Source organism: Vidua chalybeata, chromosome 1 (assembly GCF_026979565.1).
Source record: "Vidua chalybeata isolate OUT-0048 chromosome 1, bVidCha1 merged haplotype, whole genome shotgun sequence".
NCBI classification, from domain to species: domain Eukaryota; kingdom Metazoa; phylum Chordata; class Aves; order Passeriformes; family Viduidae; genus Vidua; species Vidua chalybeata.
Genome location: NC_071530.1, coordinates 137,121,506 through 137,148,311, shown reverse-complemented (window position 1 = coordinate 137,148,311; position 26,806 = coordinate 137,121,506). Strand labels below are relative to the sequence as shown.

The following is a 26,806-nucleotide window of genomic DNA, read 5'->3' as shown; positions in this document are numbered from 1 at the left end:
ATATCCCCACTTCTATTTCTGACTCATCCCCTACCTTGTGGTGGCTCAGGCATTTACCCAGTCACAAAGGAATTTCACCAGGAAGTGATACATGTTAAAACCAAGGTTTTTTTTCCCCTGTGTTAGTGAGCAGGAAACACAAAAGTTGAAGACCACAGTGAGGCACATAGAGAGGGGAATATTGTTTCTTCAAGGAATAGAACAACTTTATTGTCAAAATAAAGCCTGATATGTTGTCTTCTCAGGTACTTGTATGTTGAATAACAGTTCCCATGCAAAGAACTTTTTTTTTTTTTTTTCCACCTTTTACAGTAGATGCAGAAACTTCACAGAGTTACTGTATTTTCTTTATATATTTTATACTGTACCCTTAATTTAATGCATTCTTGTGATGGTACAAAATATTTTATTTTGATTAATGTACACAATGTCAAGAAGACAGTACTTGGTTGTTGCTGCTGCAAAAGGTGGTTAAAAGCACTTCCTTTAAGGAAACTTTTCTGAAACTGTTCCTAATTTCTTACACTTCCTATGTTCAGGAGCACTGCAAAAGGAAACATTCGTAAGCCTTCTCTGAAGCCACATGTTTTCATTATTGTGATAGTACTTTTTAATATGCATGAAGTTATTCTCATCTGGAGTCAGATATTCAGCAGTTATCAAATGAGCAGTTATACATTGGATAGGCTTTTTATGTATATTCTTCTCAACAGAGATAGGATTATATTATTTCACGAAGCCTTATCAACATTTAGAAACAAATTGAAAAACAGTTCTCTTGAATCTTTATATGCAAGAACAGTACTCTGGTTTTCCCACATCGCTCTTAGACAAAGACTACTGCTTTTGTGCTTCCATGGGTCACTTTAATCCTCCTTTGATGAAACAGACAGAATGCTTCCAGTGTGGCTTATTTGTAACTCTGCTTTGTAGAAACCAGGTAAATGATAGTCTAGACCTGGGGGATTTTGCTAATGAATACTTAAAAAGTGTAACAAAAAGAAAGAAAAGTAGCAAAGAAAATCGGAAGTCTCTTACAGCGGATTTAGGGAATAAAATGGATGTAGGAAGATGGCTTGATGATTTAACAGGGAGCACTTTCAATGTGCTTACTCCAGCAGAATACTGTACTTGTTTTGACATGGTCATTCACTATAGTCACAGAATGGCAATTGCTGGAGTAGTAAGGGAGACATTGCTCTTGTCTTGACTGAAACATCAGTGACTGAACACGTAAGTTTTATGCTGCGTGAGCTGTATGGTGGGGGAAAGTGCATTAGGATAGCATAAATCTTAAAAAAAGGCAGGGAAAAAACATCACAACCAACCCAAACCCCAAAGAACAAGTAAACTGCAGAATGCATAATTGTTTAATTCCAAAGTAATTAAAACATCACATTTTCTTCTCATATATTCTGAGTCTTTGCCATGTTTACTTTATTCGGCAAAGTAAGTGGCATGTTGTGGGTGAACAGTGGTCCCTAAACAGATAATCCCAAATCACTCTCATTTCTAGATTCTGAATTAAAAAATTTAGTATGTTTTGTACATTGAATAAACTACATGCATTCATAATTCCATCTTTTATGTCTCAGGTTAAAATAGCTAAAAGTATAATACTTTCAATACGTGAATGAAATCCTTTGCATCCATTAATAAATTCTGACAAAATAAAACATTATTTATATGGGCCCTATAGGCTAATCATAACTTCACAAACTGATGCTTCTTTTTGTGATTGTCCATCTGTTTTGCCTGTGAATATCACATTAGGATATGTAGGGTGCAAATTCACTTGTAAAATGAACAAGTGACTAAAACAAACAATTCAGCATTCTTTGAATCTGCTAATGCAATTCCATTATATTAAGGATCAACACAAGGTCAAATTAGTGTCAGAACATTTTTTTATAATTACTTGCCATCCAGTATGTAGGTGACTAGTGACAATCCACAACTTTCTGGCCATTTTTACTGACTAACAGTCAGTAAGAAATGAAAATAAACCAGTCATGTACATTTACTGTATGTTTATTTCTTTTGCATACAGTAGGTCATGCAAAATTCCACTCTTAGCGTGGTCACGCCCTAAGACATGTTTGCTCTGGCACTGCGTGATATAATTTAGTAGTTTAGGGATTAGAGTAGTAGTGCCGGGTTGATGGTTGGACTTGATGATCTTAAAGGTCTCCAAACCTTGATAATTCTCTGATTAAATGATTTCACCTGACATTATCAAAGTTTAATCATAATAAATGATAACATGTAAACTATACTTTCAATGGCAGCTTTATTTGGTTTTCTTGTGAGGCTTTTTCATAGTCAACTACTTTTCTATCCTCTACTAAAAAGCTTATTAATGAAGATATATCTTGATCAAGTAAACTCTATTCTTCTTTCTTTGCTAAGGAAACTTCTTTGATATTTCTGTACGAGTCCATAAGTAAGCTGTTGGCAGCTTCACATCTCTCTCCATCAGCCTTTTTGGTATCCAAACTAGTATCTTTGAACCTGCAGAAAAATTGCCTACTACATAGTACATACTCTTTCTTCCTGAAGCATATAACACAGGTTTTGACATCTTTCATGTGGATATATTGCACTGCTGCAGAAATTCTTTTCCCCATTATTTTTTATGTCAGAGGACAAATTTAAACCATCATCTCTATTTTCTGAGCAAGAATGTGTTGTCCTGGATGTCCTAAGGGAAGTTAAAGGTAAGGGAAGGACTGTTTGTATAAGGCTTATTTTCTGTTTAGTAACTGACACTATGCCTTTCAAGAAAAAGAATCAAAACAATTCTGAACTGAAGCATCTAACTTTTTAACTAAACTTTCCAATCCTGTATAACTTATAGAATATGAGATTCAATCCCAAAATGCAAGCATCTTTGCTTGTTTGTGTTTTGCTTATTTTTGAGGTAGGTGTTTTCCAGGGAGTTAATTATAAAAGGGGAATTCTGTAATAAGATAGAATTAAGGAATTGCTTCAGTGTTTAATGCAATTTAAAGCAGAGTTCAGCTCCTGTGGGAGAGAAATGAGAGATATTTATGACAGAAGCAAAGGCTAACAGTCCTTAGAGTCTTTTTTTTTTTTCATTTAGCTTTGATTTACAATGAATCTATTAGCAAGACCTTCTATCAGCTGTTAATGGATTTAATCCAGGTAGCTGAAAGTTACATTTATACTGAAAATTTCACTAACTATGAAGCCACAGCTTTGCTAGATGTGCTGGAAATTATTTTTATTACAGTACTGTGTGCATCAGGCATATAAAGACATAAATTGGAGTGTTACAGAAATGTTGCCATTTCATCTGGTTTTGGTGATTTTGAACACAGGTTCTCCAAAACTGTGAAGTAGAGCAGCACATTTTATTATTCTGTTCTATAACAATTCCATAGAAATAAAGCTTAAATTGTTAAACTTGTAATTTCAAGTATGTATTGCTGTTTTAAAAGTCTGACCTATGTAATACGACTTTTCCTCTTATTTTGTGCAAAGGTTGCTACCGATGCATGAAAAGGGTAAAAAATGGACCTGGTGGTTTCAATAGCCTAGTTCAGTTTACACAGAGTCCAGATTACTTTGCAAAATATCTTCTATTTTGGGGCTCTGATTTTTCTTTGGGTTCACCTGGAAACATGGGACATAGATTTAAACTTTAGTGGTTCAGAATACATGTCAGGAGTATCTGTTGTGATGCTCAGGTTGAAAACCATTTTATACAACCAGCTGGGTCATTCAAAATATTATATATTTTTTTCCCATGAAAAAAATCTAGGGACAAATACTGTGAACCAAAGTTTGCAACTAAACCTGAGAGAAATCAGAGTTTAGTGTAAGATGCCAGTGGGGAGAACAGTATTCAGCCAGGATAAGCAATCGGTATTTTTTGGTGCGAAATCAAATGGACAAAAAAGAAGGTACTGTGTAGAACATCAGGTATATATGTTTGTCTGCATTGATCTAAGCAAAATAAAAATTATATATCCTGTGGTATTATATTTTAATATATATCCGAATTAAAAAAAGAAAGAAAGAAAGAAAAAGACTAGCGCTGTCAACATTGAATGTTGAAGTAGAAGAGCAAGGCATTCTTTGTATTCTGAAAAACTGAAGAAATAGCTACATGTAAAAGACTATTTGATGAAAAGGAGGATTTAATTCATCTGGAAATTGGTTGAAAAAGCAGAATGGCATTATATAGGTATACTAAGATGTTTCTTTTTTATGCAAAAAAAAAAAAGTATTTGTCCAAAAATATGAAGGATTAAGGCAATTTGAACACAATTTCATTACTATTTATGGATAAATAGACATCAATACTAGGGAAAAGGACATCAGGCATTAAAAAACTTACTAAAACAACTTCAAAAAAAAAAAAAAAGGGGTTAACATAATCCATAGGAGATCTGGCAGTAAGTGGAAGTGAATATATCAAGTACATAATAACAGGCTGTCCTATTTCAAAAGGAAGATATAGATCATAGTAAGAGAGCTTTAAAGCTCCTGGTGCAGTCATAAAGGTATACAGAGCAGAAAGAAATTTTGCAAAAGGTGAGAAAAGAACCACATGACTAATGAATAAAAGCATAAAATACTAAGAAGCTTTGAGAATACAGTAAGAAAGGCTATCACAGTTGCTGAATTACAATTACCAAAGGATATAAAAGACAATGATGGAGAGAGCTTGTAACTACATTACAAGGAAAGAGAAAACAAGAAAAATTGATTCCTTGGTGAAACAAAAGCTGCTGGTATTTTCATGTCTTTGTCAGGTTAGAGATAGAGATCTTCAGTGTTTTTTACACTACTTTTCTGAGGACAGCTTGCCTCCCCATCGTCTTTACACAAGCTGGAGGGGAAACTTCTCCAACATCCAGGGCACCAGCTCCCTCTCTTTCTTCAGTGCCTTGGTGTCTGCAGAGCTGTTTTTCTCACATATTCTCAATCCTTTCTTCCAACTGCTATTGTGCAGCAGTTTTGCCCTCTTTTAAATAGGCTATCCTTGTCGGGATCCATCCCCTTACAGGCCACCAATTGTTGGCGCCGGTGCTTGGCACCAATCGACGGTAGATGGAAACTGACTGTCATCACCAGTTTATCTTACAGTAAAATTTTTATACCTTCACTCTGTGAGTTCTCATGGGCAGCTCCTTGAAACACTGACTCCTTTTCTCTTTCCTCCGCATAGCTGGCTGATTTCTTCCTGTCCCTATTACAACCACCTAACCTTTTCTGTCCCTAGCAGCACACACTAACCCTTACTGTCTCGATCACCTGACCCTTACTCCACAGCACAGCCAACTGACTCCAACTACTCCTCAACCAGCTAACCCACTCTTTTATAACACCTATCCTCATTGGACCATCCTTTTTGGACACAGCTGCGACCTATTAAAGGCAAGGCTGCTCCTACTCTTTGGTAATTATTACGGCTGCCACTCCTCAGGGGCGAGATTGCCATCAGTGCTAGCTCTATTCTCTCAAAATCCATCTTCCTACATATCGTAGAGGGGCTACCACTGTTGCTGGTGGGTTCATCCTTGGCCCTCAGTGGATCCATCTGGCAGCCAACTGGCATGTGTTCTGGTGGACATAGGGCAAGCTACTAGCACTTCTCACAGAAGCCACTCTTTCTACCAAAACCTTGCCACTCAAACTCAATGCAATCCTCCAAATTTCACAGTTTCTGTTATGAAAACCTCCTTTGACAAGATCCCCAAAGGGAATTTAGATTACTAAATCTCACTTATTCATATAAATAGAAACAGATAATGTGTTCTTAATGGTTCACTTTGGAGGTTCTTTTATTAGGAACCATCAAACTAGAAATTAGGGTCTAAAATCTTATAAAGTGTAAAAGTAATTTCTGTCAAAATTAGGTGTTCTGCATGCATGCTGATATTACTTGCCCAATCCTCTTCTTCCTTTTTAACTATTATCTAATAAATATAAATATAAACTATCATGCCCCTTATTACTGACATAATTTCAAAGCGTAGGTCCTTAGTTTTAAAGGAATTTTGTTGCTTATGTGTCTATGAAGTAAAAGTGATGGAGGTGTATGATATCCACATTTAATTTTATCATAACATCTTAAAAATCTCCATACAGAAGAAAACTGAGAAATGTTTCCCTAAATACAGTCAGACAACTTTTGAATATTAAGGTTACAAATGCAGTAAAGAGAGGTATGATCAAGTACACAAAATAACAGTAAATTCATAGTGTTGTTTAAAGGACATAAATTGTCATAGAAAGCATTTTTAATGATTAGGCCAGTTTAATTGGGAGATTTGAAATCTATTTCTATCTAGAAGCAACAGAAGCAAGCCAGGGATAACTGAGAGCCAAGAGGGACTCTACACAGGCCACATTTCCTATTCACTCACCCATGATATGCAGTCCTCCAGAGGCTGAACACAGGGACTTAGAGTCAAGTAACAGCCTCCAATGTGGTAAGTGATAAACCAGGTCCAGAATCCCTTCAGGACCGCAGTCAAACAGAGATAGCCAAGGATAGAACTGAAGCAGTCTTAGGCTGAGCTAGAATGGGTTTCCAGGGTCATGGCAGAGACTTAACAGAATCCCCAGGCAGACCTAGCCAAAGTCAAGAGGGTACCCTTACAGCCCACGCAGTTTCTGATTTTTTCTTAGATTTTTGTGGTGGAGATCAAAATATTGTTTATGTGTTGGAAATTTATAAATTATTATTATTATCATCATCCTCATTATGTAAAGAATGGTACATTTTTTTGGTATTTGTCCAACACTTTGAAATTAAAGTTGCATAAAATTATTAAGAAATTTCTTATCTTATAGATATATTGAAGAAGGGGGAAAAGTCACAACAGATAAAGGTAATCAATTAAAAAAATGTATAATGTGATAAATCCAGTAGAATTAGAAGGAGACACGGTGTTGGATATATAGAAGAAAGTTCTTCAATAATATATAGCTGAACAAAACATTAATCCACCTTCCATAGAAGGTGAAAGATAAGGTGAATGGTTCTGTGAGTAATCAGCATGGATTCCTTGACTACAATTATATTTAAACTATGCAGTAAAATGAGCCTTTCCTGGCAGATTTTGGTATCTACCTTCATACATTTTCAAAGGGGAAAAACAGGAGGAAGAAAGGAGGAAGTGAAGTTTCAGAAAAAGATCACCTGTAGTTCGAATTGAAATATTTAATGTTTATCCTCTTACTTTGTATTTGATGAGTTGTTCTTTAAAGGCATTTCAGGACTGTCTTATTATCACCCTTAAAAGATGAAATAATATAACTGACTCAGACTTAAATGACAGCATTTCAAATTTTTATTCTAATGTTAAGGAACAACTCTTTTAAGATACATTTGCATTTTGCATATCTAAATATGAGCAATTTGAGTGGCAGAGACTCAGGAAAACTCAGAGTCAATAAGTACTTTTTCTTATAAGACCCATGGGGTTCTTAATTTTGCTGCAGAGTGGGAGTAATTTGACTTATATTTTAAACTTTATCACCATCCCTTCATGCACTACAGAAAATAGAATTAGGATCTTTTACCAGTTTGACCACTGCATACCTATATGATGTGTTCATTTTAACTGCTTTTGTCAGATGAAATACTAAGGATTATGAGAAGAAGTTAAATGAGAAATACCTTTATGGATAAGTACTCTTTGCTTCCTATTTCTAGTGCCTCCAATTTCTTTAGTGTGCATCTGGCCATATTGATAGCAACTGATAAGTCAGCAAATACGACTTTTGCCTTATCACTGGGAAGTGGCCACAGGCCTTGTGTGGCCATGTATTGATCTTACAGCTGGATTCTCTTAGGACTCTTCTGAAGTGTCTTGACCTGAGCTCTTTTTATCTTTTCTTTGTCTACTGTTCAAGTGACTATATGTCTATCATGTGTACCAAAGGTTTGACAACCCTAGGCAGTTCCTGTGCAACACATGTTGGGCCTCTATGATAATTGGATCATGAGAAGGCTGGGAACCAATGAGAAAAAACAAAGATTCTGTTTAGGAAGCATCAGATAGCCGAAGGATGACTCAAGACTGAGGAAGGAGAGTGGTATCATGATGATCCCAGGATACACTCTATGATTCTGGTCATAGAATCATAGAGTGGTGTGGGTTGAAAGGACCCTAATGATGATCTAGTTCCAGCCTCTCTGCTGTGGGCAGGGACACCGTGTGCTAGACCAGGTTACTTGCAGCCCCATCCAGCCTGGCTGTGAACACTCCCAGGGATTGGGAATACACAGCTTCTGGTAACATAGTCCGATGCCTCACCACCCTTAGGGTAAAAAATTTCTTCCTAATATATTATCTTAATTCACTCTCCTTTAGTTTAATGCCACTTTCCTTGTCCTATCAATACATGACCTTGTCAAAATTCCTTTCAAGCTTTCTCGTAAGTGTGGATATTCTCAGCTCAGTCAGAGAGAAAAAGAAAAGGGTTTTCTAACCAGGCAAGAGCCTGGGAGGCAGTTGGAAAAGAATGTAAATAATTCTCTAATCTACCTTGTTATTCACATTGTTTATAGGTATGTTCTGCCATTGTGTGTCATTCACTGCCCACTAATAGTGTGAGATGTTTTTACTCTAAGACCAAGGAAATTAGTCTCTATATATAGAGTTCTATAAATGTTCTCTATATATAGAGTGGTACATTTCAAATAAATCAGAGTTCATTTTCTTAGCCTTCTGATCTGGAGTTCTCTGTTCCTGTCCTGCTCAACGGCGTCATGTAGGTTCCCCTCAGGTACAGAAAGGCCACAGTCAACTCACCTGGGAGCCATTCCTTCTCCAAGCTGAGAAATACCAATTCTTTCAGCCATTCCTCATCCCTCTAATCATTTTCATGGACCCCCTCTGTACCCTATAAGATTTATGTCCTCCTTGTGGTGGGCATTCCAGAGCTGGATGCAGTATTCCAGGTGGGGCCTCACCAGAGAGCACTAGAGAGGCAGAATGACTCACAATAAAAATTTTCCCCTTCTATTTAGGAAAGAATGAATGCTGATCTCAGGATACAGAGGGACACTTAAAATTTGGACATAACATCTGAGGAAAGAAATAGATGTTAGAAAATTTTCTTTAAATAAATAAGTTACTGATAATATTAATGAGACTTTTCAATATTTAGACTGTTAGTCTGTTAAAGCATTAATTAGGCTAATAATAATTTTGACATGGGGCTCTTCTTTTCTATCCCAACAAGATTTTCTGTGTAACAAATACTATTGCAGAACATCAAATTGTAGGGCAAGTGTAATATTTTTCAGTGTTTAGTTTCATTCATTTATTGACACTTACCAGAAGACTCAAGAACAAGCTTCCTTCTCCTATTCAGGCAATACTTGTAAGTATAACAATTTCTTATATAGAATTGAAAAGAAAACAGCCAGTTCAGAAATTGAGTGTGGCAACATTTTAAGAGAGGTAAATTATAAAAGCCTCTCACAGGTAATAGTCCCAGTTATTCAGTTTGACTGTTACCTAAAGAAATATTGGTCATATACAAGTTGTATTCAATTTAGTTTTATTTAGATTAGCTGTGAAAGTAGGGGGAAGAAATGTGCAGGATTCCACGGAAAATGCACAGATGATCACAGTCATTTTTATACCTGTCCAGGGTCTTTCACTCTCCAGCCAAGGCCCTCAGATTTGGGATTCGTGAAGGAGACAGTTTGATTTAGCATGTGCAGGAAAAAAATATCCTAGGACAGTTCTTGGTGTCCACCTTATCATAGCTTCTGGCCAGCAGGATCAGTGCTTTTGTGTGAGGCCTAAACTACAGAGCCTGCACCAGGCGCGCCTGTATCTTCTCAGTGGTGCACCCATGCTCATCTGCCTCTGCTCTTTATTGACTGCCCTGAGCTTGGTCTCACCAATTACACCAATGAGCTGCTTGTGTAACTTGTCGCAGCTTGTGTGGTACAAACACCCATGTATAAACCACCATGTACAGCTCAGGTGAAGTTAATATGTATTTATATTGTTTCTATAATCTGCTTAGGGAAATTGAGCTGTGAGTGCAGGGTCACTTTGTACATCAGGTATTTGTATCACATTTATGAAAAGTTACTCCTTCTAGGACCCTGACATCTATATAAAAATCAGCAGCTTTTACTAGGCCTGCAGGCAATCAGGACACACCGCTGTCCATCAGTGTTATTTTCTTATGCCACAAAGACAAGATTACATGTAATATGAGCTAATAGTTGTGTGTTTAGAAGGCTTCTTTCCTCATACTTTATTATTCTGTGAAGTCAAGAGATTAGTTGGAAAACTTTGACATAGGAACATCTGGCTTTATAGGATGCAATCAACTTTTGAATTTAAGAAGTATTTCTTAATCTTGACACTTTTCAACATTTCATATCCACAGTACTATAAACTTTCATTAATCATCACTTGGACCTTTATTAAGTCCTTAATGATCATACACAGGCTTCTCGTGAAGCTGCTTTATATGACAGTAACTCCACTCTAAAATTGAACTTTTTCCAGCATTGCAAAAGCAAGACAAAGCTTTCATATATTTCAACACTGACATTTTTAAAACAAAGACCTTTTTTTTCGGTCTTTCAGACACCATAATGTACTTGACAAAAAGAGTCAAAGGGTGAATTATTTTTATCCAACTAGATTAATAACTCTAAAATTAATCAATAGATTATTAAAGTACTTTACAGAGCAAGTTTTTTTTCAAGGTAAAATAATGTAGAATTTTTTTCCTTCTCCTCCCAAATACTCACTTATTTTTCATTTTTTTTGTTTTATAAATCAGAAATAAGTGACTGCAGTGAAGTTTCAACCTAAACCCTTAGTTTAGTTCTAAATAGCTCATGAGTCTAAATTTGAAGAGTGTCAATTTACTGTTCAAAAAATAAAAACCTGCTTTTTGTCATTCATTTGGCTGCAGTTCTGAGATACAGAAACAACAATTAATATAATATCAAACTTGTGAGTGTCCTCATTCTCAGATACATAAAATGCTCAGCCCTGCTATAAATATTACAGGGACTGACCATAAGAATTAGGTCTTTTACTAACTTTGTAACCACTTAAAACTTGGATTATATATTGCCCTCAAAATTCTAGTAGAGTGGTAGATTTTAGGCTCTCTTCTTTTGGGCATTTTTCCTTTACATTTCTAATGAATATTTACCATTGAGAAGGAGCTTGTTTTAGGAATATACTTTTTCTTCTTTCCTCTTTAAAGACTGAATTATGACCATTTAATTTCTCATTGGAATTATGCGTCCTGTCATTTGTTATGACAGGACATTGGACTATGGCAATGCAGAAGAATAACTTAATCCTCTTCTTCTTTTGTTTTCTTTATGTATATACTTGCTTTATTTCCAAGTTAATCTTTTCCTGTATTATTTTTGTTTTCATCATTTGAAGTCTCATCTGAGAAACTGCTTATTTTGATACTGTAATTACCTTTCAAATTAGTCTCTTTTCTGAAGCCAGTCTATCTCACAAGATGGACAATTCCTTAATCATGCAGGGAAATAATGACTTGAATTTACTGATACAAGAGCAGCCCTGATGCAACCCATCAGCAGTTTGAGTTTCACACATACAATTTAATGAAAAGCTCAACTTACGTTAAAGTTCCATAGCTTCTATCACAGAGATGTTTCATTTAGTCTTTTTCTGAAATACAGAAAATATATTGAATGTATAATGCATTTATAAATGCATAAATGTAAGCTACAATTAAAATTCTAGGGAAACCACTGCTCTTAAAATACTTACTTTATCTTGGAAATTCTTCACAGAAGCAAAATTTATAGGCAATTATCCATTTTGTTGACCTTTATTGTTATCTAAAGATAACTGAAAATGCCTATTAGCATTTAATATTTATGTGATATCTTGAAAAATATTTAAATCCTGAGTTATCAGTTTAGACAGCAATAGACTGTGTAAAAAACATAGGAAATTGGTGGAGCTTTCTTTGCTTTTGACAATATAGGTCAGAGAAGTGTTCTTGCTCTGAAGTGATTTAATATAATTTGGATAGAACATTTCCAGGAAGAAAAAAAAAAGGCCAGTAACCAAAACTGTCATGCAACAGACACTCACATCTATAATGAATGCCATTAAGACCCATTAAACTCATCAGTGAAATTGGAAACATAAAAAAAATATTGATATGCATAGTCCTACAAAATACTTACTCTTGTGTTGCATCCTGGGTTTTGGGTTCAGATGTGGGGTTCTGGTTTTTGTTAGCTTACCAGTTCCATGTATCCTCGTGTGTCACCTGTGTCTCTCCCTCCACGGAAGTTAGCCCCAGGCTGCCGGCCATTGGGTTTTCTCCCGTGCCACTCCTGTGACCACTCCCCCGTCCCGTCCCTGGCAGTTCCATGCTCGTCACCTCATTCCCGCAGTCCCACTGGCCCTGAACCCCCGTGTCCGCCCCCGTCGTGTGCCCATTGGCCGTTGTGGCAACGTCACAGCCACGGCATCTGTGTTCATTGGGCGGAGAGCTCCCGTCCTCCCCTGTCCCACCTCTATATCCCTCTGTGGCACCCCAGCCTCGGGACCGGATTCATCCATGCGAGACTGGGAGCAGCCGTGGCTCCTCCATTGCGGCTCCTGCGACCAATAAAGCGTCCAGCCGTGACGCAGATGGGTTTGGACAATTCCCTGCCTCTTCGTTTCCTTCCCTTGCACCGACGACAAAGCTCAGCCAGCCCATCCCTGGGCGCAGCCACAGAAGCACCCGGAAGTAGCGGCGGCATTGACCCTGATGAGGAGCCATTGTGCCAAGCCGCGCTTTCGGGAGTTGGTCGGGGCGGGAAAAGTGACGCGCAGCAGTACTCTTGTAGTGCTGGACCAAAGAGTTAAGTTAGGTTAGTGTCTGAACTTCAATGTAAACATCATACAAACTGAGTTGGTGCAACAGGAGAGATATGTTAACTTAATAATTAAATCCTTCAGGATCTTTCAGATCGAGTAATATATTAAATATTGAGTTGACATCAGCTTTGCTTCTCTAGTGTGCAACTGCTTGTTTTAAACAGATATGGATTTATTAAATGAGAGACCTGAGTTTTAATCTTGTGCCCTTAAATCTGCATTGTCGGTTGGATCCTTTGCAAAAGATGTTTATTATGATTCTTGCTATGTGAAGTTTTGCTTTATGGGGCCAAGGCAGTCATAAAGAACAAAAGAAAGGGTCCCAGAAGTCTTTGGTAATGAGTGTGTGTTGTATACAAATACAGGAGGCACAATAAGCTGAAAGATGTTGCTACTTCAAATTTATGCTTAATACAAGTACTGCCTAATTTAAGCATAATTTAACCAAACCAGATAGGTCATTGATCAGGCACTGTTCTTTTGAGTATGTCTTTCCTCTCCTTTATTGTATTATGCTGTGTAAGTATTAAGTCCCAATAGCACATATATGAACATGCATAGGCCTTATCAAAATGTGTGATAATTTGCCCTTTTTTAATCAAATCTTTATATACAGGAGTTTTATTTCAACATGCAAATAATACCAGTAAGAAAGAATGCACACAGCTGCAGTTTGCATCAAAACAAGCACTTAGGATTTTGTAGTGCATATATATGAATAATGAGATCTACGTATGCACTTAGTCATGCTTAAATCTAAGTCTTTGTTAGCCTAAGGCTTTGGTAGAATTAGAAAGGGTTTCAGCACTGTTTATAGGTGTGGCATCAACCTCATTTTTTTTTTTTAAATTAATTCCATTTCTGTGAATCTGTCATATGAGGAAATGTAGAAACTATATGCTTCATTAAGAAGTTTTGGGAAAAGTTTGCTGTGTATTTTTTAAAGAAAAGCAAAATTTTTTCTCTTTGGAATATTTTTGGACATATTGAATGACTAAATTAAGGACTGCATTACATCATAATAATCAGTGTATTGACAATTGTGACAATCAGTGACAATATTTTTGTAAGACCTGTCATTTCAGATGACTTTTAGAAATTAAAGCTAAAGTCTGGTACATGAGCAAGAAGAGAATGTTTAAATTACTTGTCAAGATTATAGCTATCTGACAGTGTACATTTCAAATGTTAAAGAAAATGTGTACTGTTCCTTTTCTGGAAGAAATAGATGATGTGCACTATGCTATTAAAAAAAGAAAAAACACCAACCCTGAATTCCATTTTGCAACATAAGGTGGGAATTATGTGTTAGAATTCTGAGGGCAAATAAAATACTAATTGATTTCACTGGATCAGAATTAGCCTAAAACAGGAGATTTTTTTAAAATACTACCTAAATAGTGTATAAAGGAAGGGAGTAGAGGCATATTGTTGTAATTAAGTGCAAGAAGAATGAAATTTTGACTAACAAAAATGTTAGTCCCTTATTTCTTCTGTAAACTGTGGTTTACACACAAATTAAGTACATAGATAGGAACTTTCCTGACATATCTACATGCAGTCTTACACTTCCATTAATCCCTTGTTTAGCAACAAAGGTGCATTGTTTCAGAAAGCACTTCCTTTTTCAAATACATTTTGTAGAAGTCAGTGCTGTTGACTGCACATAGGGGTAAGATACTTTAAATCTCTGTGTCACAGCCAAGATTCTCCATGAACATTTCTAAGAGTTTATGAAAGACATCTGCAGAAGTGCAGCCTACTCTCTGTTGGCTGAAATTTACTATGCAGGATTCTGTGCAGCTTGAGAAGGAGCTACATCTTTTGAATTATAAAAGAACATGAGACAGCTGTGTTTCCTTTATGGAAGATATGGTGTTTTACTTTGAATTTTAGGAAAATATTGTAGATGATGCAGTATAACTATGCTTGAAATAGTAACAGACACAGAAGTAGGTTGGGCTGCCAATGTATTATTGTAATGGTGAACCGCTTTATAATTTGCTGAGAAGATAAATTGAGATGAGAAAAGGGACACATATCAACAGAATCAATTTTTGTTAGTTTGCAAATCTACTTTCTGGGAAGAATCCCATAGAACCCATGAACTGCAGCAATGGGATTGTAGGAACTGTGAATTTAATTAGAAGTCAGCATAGATGTAAGGATAGATATATTAATAAATACCTGATTTGATAGGTAAGCTAGATTTTTAGCTATTTTAGAAGGAAAATTTAGTCTTTTACTGTGAACATATTTAAATGTCTAGGGTAATGTTTTCTCATGGCTTGGACAATAAACTTGCAATTTATTTTTCACATAGTTTTGTGATTATTGAAGAGAAAGCTTCTTATAGGCAGAATATATATAAGCCAAAATACATGTTAGGAAATGTGTTTTACAGCCTTATTTTGTTTCAATTGTTTAGTAAGATCTCTTCCAGTAAGAGGTCTATTCTAAAATATGCAAGCAGTGAAAGGTTGTTGCCTCTATATTGCCTAACAATTATTTATAGAGTAAGAATTTAAATAAAATAACTATTTCCTCTTGCATTATTAGGTAATATTATTGTAGAAAGAAATAGCTGTACTGAAAAGGATATCCTAACCTCTACCTTCCAAAAAACAAGCTCCAAATTATACTATACTTACATTTGTAGCAAGAAATTTGTAGCAACTAAAGCCACTTTATGACTGTTAGAAAGTGTGTTTCATTCTAAAATTCACAAGGAAAATGCAGAAATATTGGATGTTTTCTAATTGAAAGGTGTAGGCTTCTGTCTCTTAAGCTTTATATATGTGCCAGTGCATATAACTTTAATTGGTACAAGGCAATGTGCGTTCACCACATCCTGTTGCAGTCTAATAGCACTATTTTTTTGTTTGGTTGGTTGTTTTTCCATATTTTTTTAACTTCATCATCTGTATTTCATGGATTTAGAATTTGAAGTCAATTTCCTAAGCTTAAAAAACTTAGATTCTGTGTGTCGTTCAACTGAAATGAATTGTGTGAGCTAATATGTTTCCACAGTATAAAAACATTCTTTTGCAAGTATGTGAAGGAGTTTTAATAGGCTGTGGTGTCAGTCAAGCCTTTTGTCATTTATATCAGTGCCTGAGGGAACAAGGGTGCTAGTACAGCTTCAGAAATTTGGGAAGTTTTCTTAAGCATGTTTTGTTTTGTGGTGAAGTGGGTGGGAAAAGATGAACACTACCTCTAAACTGTTATTATTTCAAAAGTTTTCCTCACAGAATAGTACCTATACAAACTTATTAGTTATTTATTTAAGCAAGATTTTGGATTTTATTTCACTCAAAAAAATCACTTCAGAATTGATTTATTATGAATAGAGTTTTTCTCAAAATAAAACAGGAATCCATTATGCCTGAACATAAAATGGCATACTTCTTGGCTAGTATTTTATTTTAACTACAGGAAGAGTTCTGTTTATAACTAAATGGAAGAGCATAGATAAGTATGTTGGCATTCTGAAGATGTGACTTATCTTTCTGGTTTTGCTGAGAAATATAATATATATTTTGAATTACTGGCTTGATGGAAGAATTTTCTATCTGAACTTTATTCACCTTCTTTATAACATGATATCTCATTTAAAAATAAAATAATGAAAAAAAACAACACACAGGAAAAAAAAAAAAATCATTAAAATCCCAAAATAAAAAAGAACTTAAATTCAGACTTTCTTAATGAGCCAGTCAAGATGAAGGATACTATAATTGTAGCAATATCCTTATGCTCCAAACAAACAGAAAACCAAAACAGAAAACCAATTTGTTTGTTAAAAGACAAACAGAAACACAAAACAATACAAAATCCAGATAATTTTGTATACTGGGTCTAATGGCTCATACTTAATTTTTTTCGTAGAAGCCTTAAGGTGCTATAGTTTGGATTTGTGGCTAAACCAGAACTGATAGCACAACAATGTACTGGCTACTTCTGAGCCATGCTTGCACAGCATCAAGGCTTTCTTTTCCCCCTCCTCCTTCCCCATAGTGAATAGACCAGGAATAGGTAGGATACGGGGAAGGGAAAAAAACTAAACAACAAACCCAAACTGACCGAAAAGATATTTCATACCATATAACTTCATGGTCAGCAATAAAAAATTAGAGGTGCTGAGAGACAGCTGCTAATCATTGGAGACCATTTTGATTGATCTGTTTGTGGAATATGGTGAATGATTGCTTTTGTATCACTTCCTTTTTTTTCAACTCTTCATTTATTAAACTGTCTTTTGAAGTGTCTTTCTTGCTTTTGCTCTTCCTGCTCTCTCCCCTTACAATTGTTTGGGGCAGGGAAGTGAAGGAGGGAGCAGCTGTGTGATGCTTGACTGCTAGCTGGGGTCAATCCACTAGAATTCCCTACTCTTCTTGTACATCTAATAACTAATTTTCAAATCCACTCAAGTGATGGAATATTTCTTATATCTTTATACCCTGAAATAGAAAATTACTTACTCTTGAAAAATAGATGTCTATTTTATCATTTTAGATGGTGGTTTGCATAAACTAAGCTCTCTTATTCCATATCTTGAAGGTGAAAGTCACAAGGTACAAACCTTTCCCTGGTGCCCAAGCAGTGTTCTGTCTAGCCCATTATCTGACCTGTGTTGACACAAATTCTTTCTAGCCTGAGTGCCATGTACTTCCATCTTTACAGTGCTGTGCCTGACCAATAACATGGTTGTGAAGTTTCTGGCTTACACTGATTTGTATCCCATCACTTGGTTGGGCATAGTGTACAATTTTGTCTGTTCATGCTTGTTGATATGCTACTAAACAATAAATAAAAAGTCCCACAGAGGGTATGTCAATGAATGCTAGTTTGAATATAAAAAAATTCCTGATGATATTGAAATCCTTTATTCATATTTTTATTTATTTGTTTTATTTTAGGCTCTCTGGAATGAATATACCTCCTCCAGTTATAAGCAACAAAAACTGGCTCAGACTACATTTTGTAACAGACAGCAATCACCGATACCGTGGATTTAGTGCCCACTACCAAGGTACATTTAAAGAAATAAATTTTAATTGTGGCTGTATTTGTTAAAAAAAAATAGTGCCTGAAGATTTAGGAAATGGGAAGGGTTATTTAATAAAAAAAAGTGCCTCATAAAAGTATAGTTGGTTTTTCAACCTGCTATATCAAATTACAGTCTGTTAGAATATGGGTGGTGTATTATCTAGTGTATCTAAATTCAGTTACCAAAAAATATTATGGGAAATACCTGCTTTATTTTAACCTATGCAAGTATTTAGCTTTTAAAATGGTCCTAATATTCTGAAAAATACTGTGGAACAGTAACAGAGAGAATGTCTTTATCATTAAATCATGGGAATGTCTCTATAGTTGTATTAGTCATAGTTGTAAAGGAGTAAGTTTCTGTTTACTAAAATAGCATTTAATCACTATTACTTTTTACTATGTTTTGGAATGCTTTGCATTATCAAAGGTTTAATTAACCGGAAAGATTCTTGCCCACAGTTTTTATGAACAAACATTTATTTTGAGTAAAAGTCAAAGCATCTGAAGCATAATTTTGGGAAAGTCACTGTTTGAAACAAGGTCATTCTAATGATAAAGTGCTAATGAAAACTAAATGTCAATAGTGCAAGGTAATACCATAAATAATATTTTTCAATATCCACAGTGTATCAATGGATCTTCAGGGAACAGTAAACCCTTGTTGTGTTTTTGTGCTTTTTCCATTTATCTGATGAAAAACAAATCATAGCATTCCTATCAAGATCTAGTTCAAGAATTTATTTTACAGTTTCTTATAGAAAATCTTGCATAGGAAGAAGTTAGTTATATAAAGTTTTGCAGAGTCTGATAAAATTAGTCAAGTAATGCAAAAATTGCAATTATCAAAAGCCTATGACTAATTTTTTTAATTTGATCTTTGATATTAGCAAGTTTTACAGCTCTATGTACTTGCCTCAGATAGTATATTCTAAACAAGAACAGAAAAAAAAATTATTACTATTTTCAGTAGGTATTTTATATCTTTATTTGGACTTCCTGAGTTCATAGATGTTCTGGAATATGTATTCTAAATGAATTTATATGAAAGAAGCTTTCTTAATATAGCTTCAGGGCTGCTATAATGATTTATGAAAACACTGACTCATTTTTTTCATGATACCTTTAATACCACATATGATAAACCAAACTCTTTACTAAGTTGCTAGCTTATGGGACTGTAAAAAGATAGGACGTAGGAATTCTCTCTAATAAATCTACCCCACAATTAAGAAACCATGTGATAACTATTTTGGTGGTTTAAGTGAAGTGTTTTGGATTGTTGAGCTGTTTCTTTTGAGCTAGTGAGAAAAGAAGAACAAACCATGTCTCATGGTAAACATACATGCATTCCTGCCAAAAATATTGAGGCAATAGCTAATGAAAGAGAACAGGCTTATGTTTATTTTTAAATATGTGTTTCATCCAAGACCCATAAAACGTGTGAGTTGGTAGGTGTGGGAGATTTGAATTTGCTGTGTGTCTTCTATTTCTCCTTACTACCTTAGAATGTAGTGATTAAATAATAGTGGTTTTACTATTTTGGTTTGCTTATTTAATATTTAATTGTGTATTGCTGAATGCATGTTAAAATGGACTAAATACCAGCTTGTTAAATGCTGCAACAGCCCACCATAATTAAAATGAAGAAAATGTCTTTTGCAACTCTAAAATAAATGTAGGCAGTAAAAAAATTCAGCATGTAAAGGAATTAAATGTGCATACTCAAGCCTATAGGATCAATAAAAAATAACCTTGATAGTAGAAAATAGAAAAACACATGGTCAGATAATAGGGGATGTGTATTTTCTGGTAGGTTAATGGTAGACTAAAGGAGAGAGTGTAAGGAAATTAAATAAATATAGAATCAAAGAATGGTTTAGGTTGGAAGGGACCTTTAAGATCATCTAGTTCCAATCCCTGTGCCATGAGCAGGGAAACTTCCACTAGACCAGGCTGCTCAAACTCTGCCATGAACACTTCTAGGGATGGGATATATTAAAAACCTTCCAACATTTAGAAATTAAACATTAAATATAAAGCACAAAATATTTCAGTTTTTTAAGAACTGTAACCTTAATTTTTTTCACTTAGAAATAACTTTAAGCTTTTTTGTAATGACAATTTTCAAACTGCAATTTCACTTATTTTCTGACATGAGTTTTCTGAAAATCAGATAACTGATAAAAATTTTAAAGCATTGCAAAATGTCATGTAGTACAAGGGCTTGATTTTATTTTCAAGAGTTTTTTTCTGCATTACTTTTGAGAGGGAATATGTTAATTCTTTAAATTGTTTTGTTTTTTTTTTTTATCAGAGTGCTACATAATAGTAGCTGTGTTAAAACCTCCGTCCTTCCCCTGCTTAATTGATCTAGATTGACTGCAACTTCTTTCTGAGTTCCTGAAACATAGTATTTGCTATATATTACCACTATAAACAGAATTACTAATTTCTTAGTACTTCCTTTAGTTTAATTTTCTTCCTATTATTACATATTTTTAAGGACCTGGATGTCAAATTCTGAACTTCAGAACACTGCATAATTTTAGTCTATCACTGTGTGGCATTGCAGTACCCTTTTCAACTAATCACTCCCTTGGTTTTCTGATTTTGTTTGCACTAGTGCTCATTTTGTTAGTGTATTTGGGTCATGGTTTAACCCTGAGTAGCAATGAGGCCCTCTCACCACTACTCACTCACTCACTCACTCACTCACTCACTCACTCACTCACTCACTCACTCACTCACTCACTCCATCCTCAGAGTACTGTGGCAGCAGCTTTCTGGCCACAGAGAGCAACAGACAACTTTCTCAGGCATTATCCTGGGGAAGACTGTGAGAAGATCAAAGAAAGGAATGATAAACAGTTCTTATTTTCACTTGCTGTACCTGTTGTTGTGAACATGTGGAATGTGTTATGGAGATTTGTTTACCAAAGGGTGATTTCTTAATTGGCCACTGGTGATGGTGATTGGATTCAAGGACCAATTGGGTCCACCTATATCGTGACTGTCTGTCAGGGCAATGGGTTTCTTAATAAGTATAGTATAATAAAGTGATTGATCAGCCTTCTGAGAATCATGGAGTCAATGCTAATTATTACCTGGGTGGGGGCATGCAACGACAGAGTACAATAGGGCAGAAAATAGGAAGAACAAGAGTTGAGAAATTTCATGGCTGGAATGAAGATGTGGCAAATCACTCATCAACTACTGTTCTGGAAAAAATGGCCTTATTATAAAAACTTTAATTTGGGTTGTTGGGTGTTGGTAAATTTTGGATGTTGGAAAACAAAGACAAATAGTAAAGAAATTATGAAAAGCACATTTACTCTCCTCTTTTGAAAGCTTATCTTCATTCCAAACACTTTCCCTTCCTCTATTCTACCACAGATTACTAATTTTCTGTTTAAGACCTTGCAAATAGGCATGGGCCTTTAAGGCCTTTAAAGTTTTTTTTAAATTGACTTATACAGAAAAAATGAAATCTGATGAGGTACATGAAACTGGGAAGCTCTCAGCTTTGTTGAAGTACACAGTGATGTGAATGTTGTGTATTTTTTTATTTTAATAGGCAATTTTATTCATGAAAGGTATTCATTTATACAATATTTAAAAGACATTGGTAAACAATAACCAATGTGGTTAGAAGAGAAATTTCAATAAAAAAATTCATTTAGAGGAGAATGAAAATATTTCCCTGCCTAGGCTGTGGTGTTATAACCCACATATTCTTGCTTGTCTGGTCATCTGTGTTTCAGCACTTCTTTCTATTCACTGAGAGTTCCTTGCCTTGATGCTTTCTCTTCTTGTTGCCTTGTTAGAACTCCCTTTGAATCAGAAACTGTTGGCTGAAGTAGAACAAAAGCTTCTTTGGTTCTTCTTGAAGCAGCTGCTTCACTGTTTCTTGGCGCCAGTAATCCTCTTTTGCTGTTTCTAAAATTAGTTGTGCTCTTTTACTACTTCAATTTCCAGTTCCTTTTGGTTGCTGCTTTCTTTTGGTTACTTTTAGCACTCCATAATTTATGTATGAATCCATAATATTATCTAAGTGGACCTAAGGGATTAAGTTAGCTTCACAGCATCTGGTCTTACTGACTGGCATACACAAACTTCAATCTTTATATCAGGCATACCCAGATTCAGAAAAGGTTTTCAGGAAAAAAAAATCTTCATAAAAATCTTCATTTTCTGATAGTTAAATATTACTTTAAGCATCTATAACTTTGCTATCTTTTTAGATCCAACATCCTTTTCCTCTCACTCTCTACCTTCATCCTCCTTTAAGCTCTGGAAGGTTTCAACAGTAACCCTACAATTGCTAATCATTTCACTTGTGAAATCAATTTCTTAACTGATTTTGTTTCCTTCCCTTGTTTTTTACCTCTGTTTAAGCCATGTGCAAACTCATGCTTCACTCTGAGCAAAATAGTATCAAATACATAAACTGAGTGCACAAACACATTTGCCATCCATTAAGAATATTTGCTTATAGGAAAATGCAAATGAAGCTATGAAATATATCCATGAGCATTTCAGAACAGAATAAAATTTAGTTGTCTTGCTCATATTTAAAAATATGCAAATGGTTACTCTCCTTCATATTTTACAGCCAACTATGTGGAGCTGAGGTTGGATAAATGTGAGCACCTTGAGTGTGGGATGAAATATGAAGAAGAATATGTTGAAGTTTCTTCTTGCTCTGTTTGATTTTCTATTGTTACTTTCTTTTTCTTTCTGTCATTTTGTTTATGAATAGAAATGTATCTTCATCCATAAATTATTTATGGAGTTAGCTTTTCTTAATTTTTTTCTTGGTTTTGCTTTCAGAAAGAATGTAAAACAATTGCCAATTAGGTAAAGAACAATAGTACTAATCTGCTTTACAACATCATGGCTAGAGTTGGCGGAACGGGAAAACTGTCTTTATCACTTTTTTCACAACTTTAGGCAATTTAATCAGGATTTTGTCATTCATTTCTTATCTCAAAAGCTATTGCAACAAACACTACACTGCACTACTGCTGAAAGACTAGCAGCTGTAACAGAGACATAGGAAAGATTTTTGTTTAAACACCTATAGGTATCTGCATACCCATTGAAGCTGGAGAGCTGTGAAGCACTGTGCCTGTATATATGTGTGTGGAGACCCAGGGGGGCATCCCCTGGGTTGGGGAGACACAAGAAGCTTCCCTCAAAAAGCTGTTAAGACCCCCATTGGCACCTTCCCCAGTTCCTATGTCTGTTCCTATGTCCCTGAGCCACTCCCTCCCTATTCCCTGACTGGCCCTTATCCTTGTACTGCCCTGAGACCAGGGTCACCCCTGTGCCCTTTGAGAGAGAGAAAACCTGGACCCTCCATGTGTGTGTGTGTGTGTCCCTGGGACTCTGAACATCTCACCGTGTGGCTGAATTAAACATCTGTGGATACCATGCAAAGGCCCTTTCTGCTTCTTTACTCTGGACTTTATTAGCAGCAATTCAGGCTACAACATATGTGCACTGATGCATCACAGAAATCACCCAAGATACCCCATGTATTTCTTTGGCAATGGCAGAAGTGCAGAAGTTCTTTGGGCAGACAAACCAAGGTGTTACCAAGATGTATGTTATGAAATTAAAAAATTTCTCCAATTCAAATTTATGTATGGGTAACTGAGCCTTCCCCATACCTTGCTAATCCTGCCAGCGTGGGTTTCAGAGTGACCACATGGTAGATGTTGGGTAGAGGTGTTCTAGAGTAGAAGAGACATCTGTGTGGCACTGGCAAGTTAGAACTTACAGGAGATCACATGGTGTGTTTATTATGTCAGACACCTAAACACTAAGTGGACGTTTTGTCCCAGTGAGACAGTGGGGAGAGTCAGAAAAAAGGTAAAACTCATGGATTGAGATAAAGCAAATTTAACACGACAGAAAATGACGGAAAAGTAGTAGTTTCATTAGGAAATAATTATAAAAGAATATGCAAAACTAGTGATGCACAAAGCAACTCACCACTTGCCAACCAATTTCATTCCAGTCCCTGAGCAGTGGTTGCTGCCTCCCAGACAAGTTGCTTCATCCCCTGTTCATCATGATGTCATGTGGTATAGAATATTGCTTTGGCCAGCTGGGGTCAGCTCTCCCAGCTGTGTTCCTTTTCAGCTTCTTGTGCACACTCAGCCTCCTTGCTAGCAGAGTAGCATGAGAAGCTGAAAAATCCTTGACTCATGGTGAGCACTGCTCAGCAAGAACTAAAACATCAGTGCGCTATTCTCATCCTAAAATCAAAATATGGCACTATAAAAGCAATAAGGAAGAAAATTCACTCTATCATAGCAAGAACCAGGACACCATGCCATTCTGGCATAGAAACTGGAAGAAGGGAAGGAAGAAACAGTATATAGCCATCTGTTATATCCTGTCTTAGATGTGTGCTTTTAAATTATTTAAAACACTACATTCCACTGAAAGCAATGGCTAGATTTGCATTTATTCTAATCATTTGTATGCCCTGTGCAACTACAGACACACTGATGTGGGTTTTTAATCTCAGTTGGCATTTACTAATCACTTACTGAATTTTTTTTTTTTTTTTTTTTAATACTAGAACATTCAAGGTCTTGAGATTCTCTAGGAGAAAGAAAGGTACTGCATCACTTGAGTGCATTTGTAGAAGTCTACTACTTTGACAAGGGCTGTATGTTCTGCGTTGGTCAGTGCAAATAAGTTGTTGCTTTCATTGATAATATATTTGACAGATGACAGATATTTATTTTTTAAGAGAGATACTTAGTTATCAGAATTGTAAATCTGTGACTTTTAAGACCTTGAAATTCTTTTGTCAATACAGCATAGATGGCTACCTGATTTTCCAATAGATGCAGGAGAAAGGAATGAAAGGAATCCTCTCTTCATAGACTGAAATTACCAGAGCCTCTCAGAAGTACTTTTTTTTCCCCCTCCAGGCATAACAAGAGCTTAAATTGCATACACCGTCATATAAGTAAATGGTTTTAGTGGATTTTCATACTCCTGGGTCTTTCAGCTTTACTTTGTCTCATACTGAGGTATATATTCTAAACAGATTCTTTTTCACCTTTGCACCCTTGAGAGGACTTTTATTCACAGTTATACACCCACACAATTACAGTGCACAGAATGACATTGACTTTGTTCTAATAAAGTTGTAGAGGAGAAAAAATGTTACATTTTGTTGACCGTCTCCAAATTTAAAGATCTTATTTTCAGAATTCCCACTATTTCGAACACCACTATTGACAGTTAGTTCTGATACTGTGTATGGATCCAGAGAGATCTAATTCTAAAATTTTTTTTTTTTTTTTTTTTTTTTTTTTTTTACTTCAAGTAAGATAATATTCCATTTAAAAAATGAAAAGAGTCTGGCAATGTCTTCTTGACACCCACCTTTGAGATGTTTACATGTATTGATCAGATTCCCTCTCAGTCTTCTCTAAACTAAACAGTTTTAGCTCCTGCAGTCTCTTCTTATAAGAGGAATGCTCCAGGCCCCTCATCATCTATTTTGCCCTCCACTGCACCCTCTCCAGTAGTTCCTTGTCTTGTACTGAGGAACCCAGATCTGGACACAACAGTCCAGATGTAGCTGCACTAGGGCCAAGTAGAGAGGAGGATCACCTCTCTCGATCTGCTGATCACACTCTTCCTGTTGAATGGCAGCACAGCCTTCAGGTGTATCAGTCACTCCTCCCAGTTTCATATCATCAGCAAACTTGCTGAGGGTACATTCAATCCCTTCATCCAGGTTATTGAAAAACTAGTTGAATAGGATTGGACCCAATATTGGACCCTGGGATTCATCACTAAGTACAATCTTCCAAGTGGTTTTTACTCTGCTGATCACGATCCTCTGAGTGGCAATTCAGCCTGTTCTTGAACCATCTCAGTGACCTTACTCATTCATTCACTTAACCTGATTCATCTAACACACATTTCGTGAGTTTATCTGCTAGGATGTTATGTAAGATAGTGTCAAATTAACATGTTTTTAGATTTGCCAATATATTTTTTTCCTGTAGAAGTTTTCTTTGTCAGCATTTCTCTGTGCAACATAAAAGTGAGAAAGATACTTGTAGTAACCAAGCTTTTATGGATATTAGAAACAATTTTGGCTATTGAACAAGAACACTATCATTTTTATCATTGTATTATGGTGCAAAATTGCCTGAAATGCTCACTAAGGCAATGCATATGTAATTCCTCTTAAAATGATTTTGAAATTTTAGTATGTAAGCATTTACCTTAGGACATCTTGAAATTGTTGTCTAATGGATCACTGGGGTCCTCTCACAGAGAAGATTTTCCTCAGGCAAAGCTCTTGTTTTGCACTGGATGTCACTTCTTAGCTTAAAAGTTCACTTACTGCCCACTTGATGCTGACAGCACACAATGTTCTGCAGGAATAGTTTTATCTCCGTAAACTCTAAGTGGATTTTGAATCAGTTTTTATACTGAAGAAACCTTTTTCCTTGCCAGAGAATTGTTTTCATCTCACTTAGATCCTGACCTTTCTTTAAAAGTATTATTTTTTAGTCTGTCCTGACCTTTTAGATAAAACCAAAACATAAAAGACGGTAGTTTCCTTTGTAAATAATTCTACTTTGCTTTGCTTTATAATTAAGATTTATTCTGCTTAGAGATTAACTTTATTTATTCTGAGTGAGAAATAAGGGCAAAATAACACTTCTTGTTAAATTAAATGTATTGCTTTGTTCATAGGCATTGTATTTTTCATGGTGAATAAGAGACAAGCACAGGTGAACTGTTCCCTGAAGGCTGGTGAGCTCAGGGATCAGGGTTGAGGCCAGCAGTGCAGGGCTTTTCAGCCAGTGTTGGTCCCC

At 35.8% G+C, this 26,806-nt stretch overlaps 1 protein-coding gene across 3 annotated transcripts in view; it reads left to right on the top strand.

The window, feature by feature from the left end:
• Window positions 1–26,806, top strand: part of CSMD3 (CUB and Sushi multiple domains 3) — a 587,056-nt gene that overhangs the window by 199,237 nt on the left and 361,013 nt on the right. For all 3 annotated transcript variants that reach the window (XM_053944919.1, XM_053944910.1, XM_053944900.1), the window contains exon 6: window positions 17,810–17,922. In XM_053944919.1, the coding sequence (XP_053800894.1) occupies window positions 17,810–17,922 (113 nt within the window). The remainder of the gene's footprint in view (window positions 1–17,809; window positions 17,923–26,806) is intronic.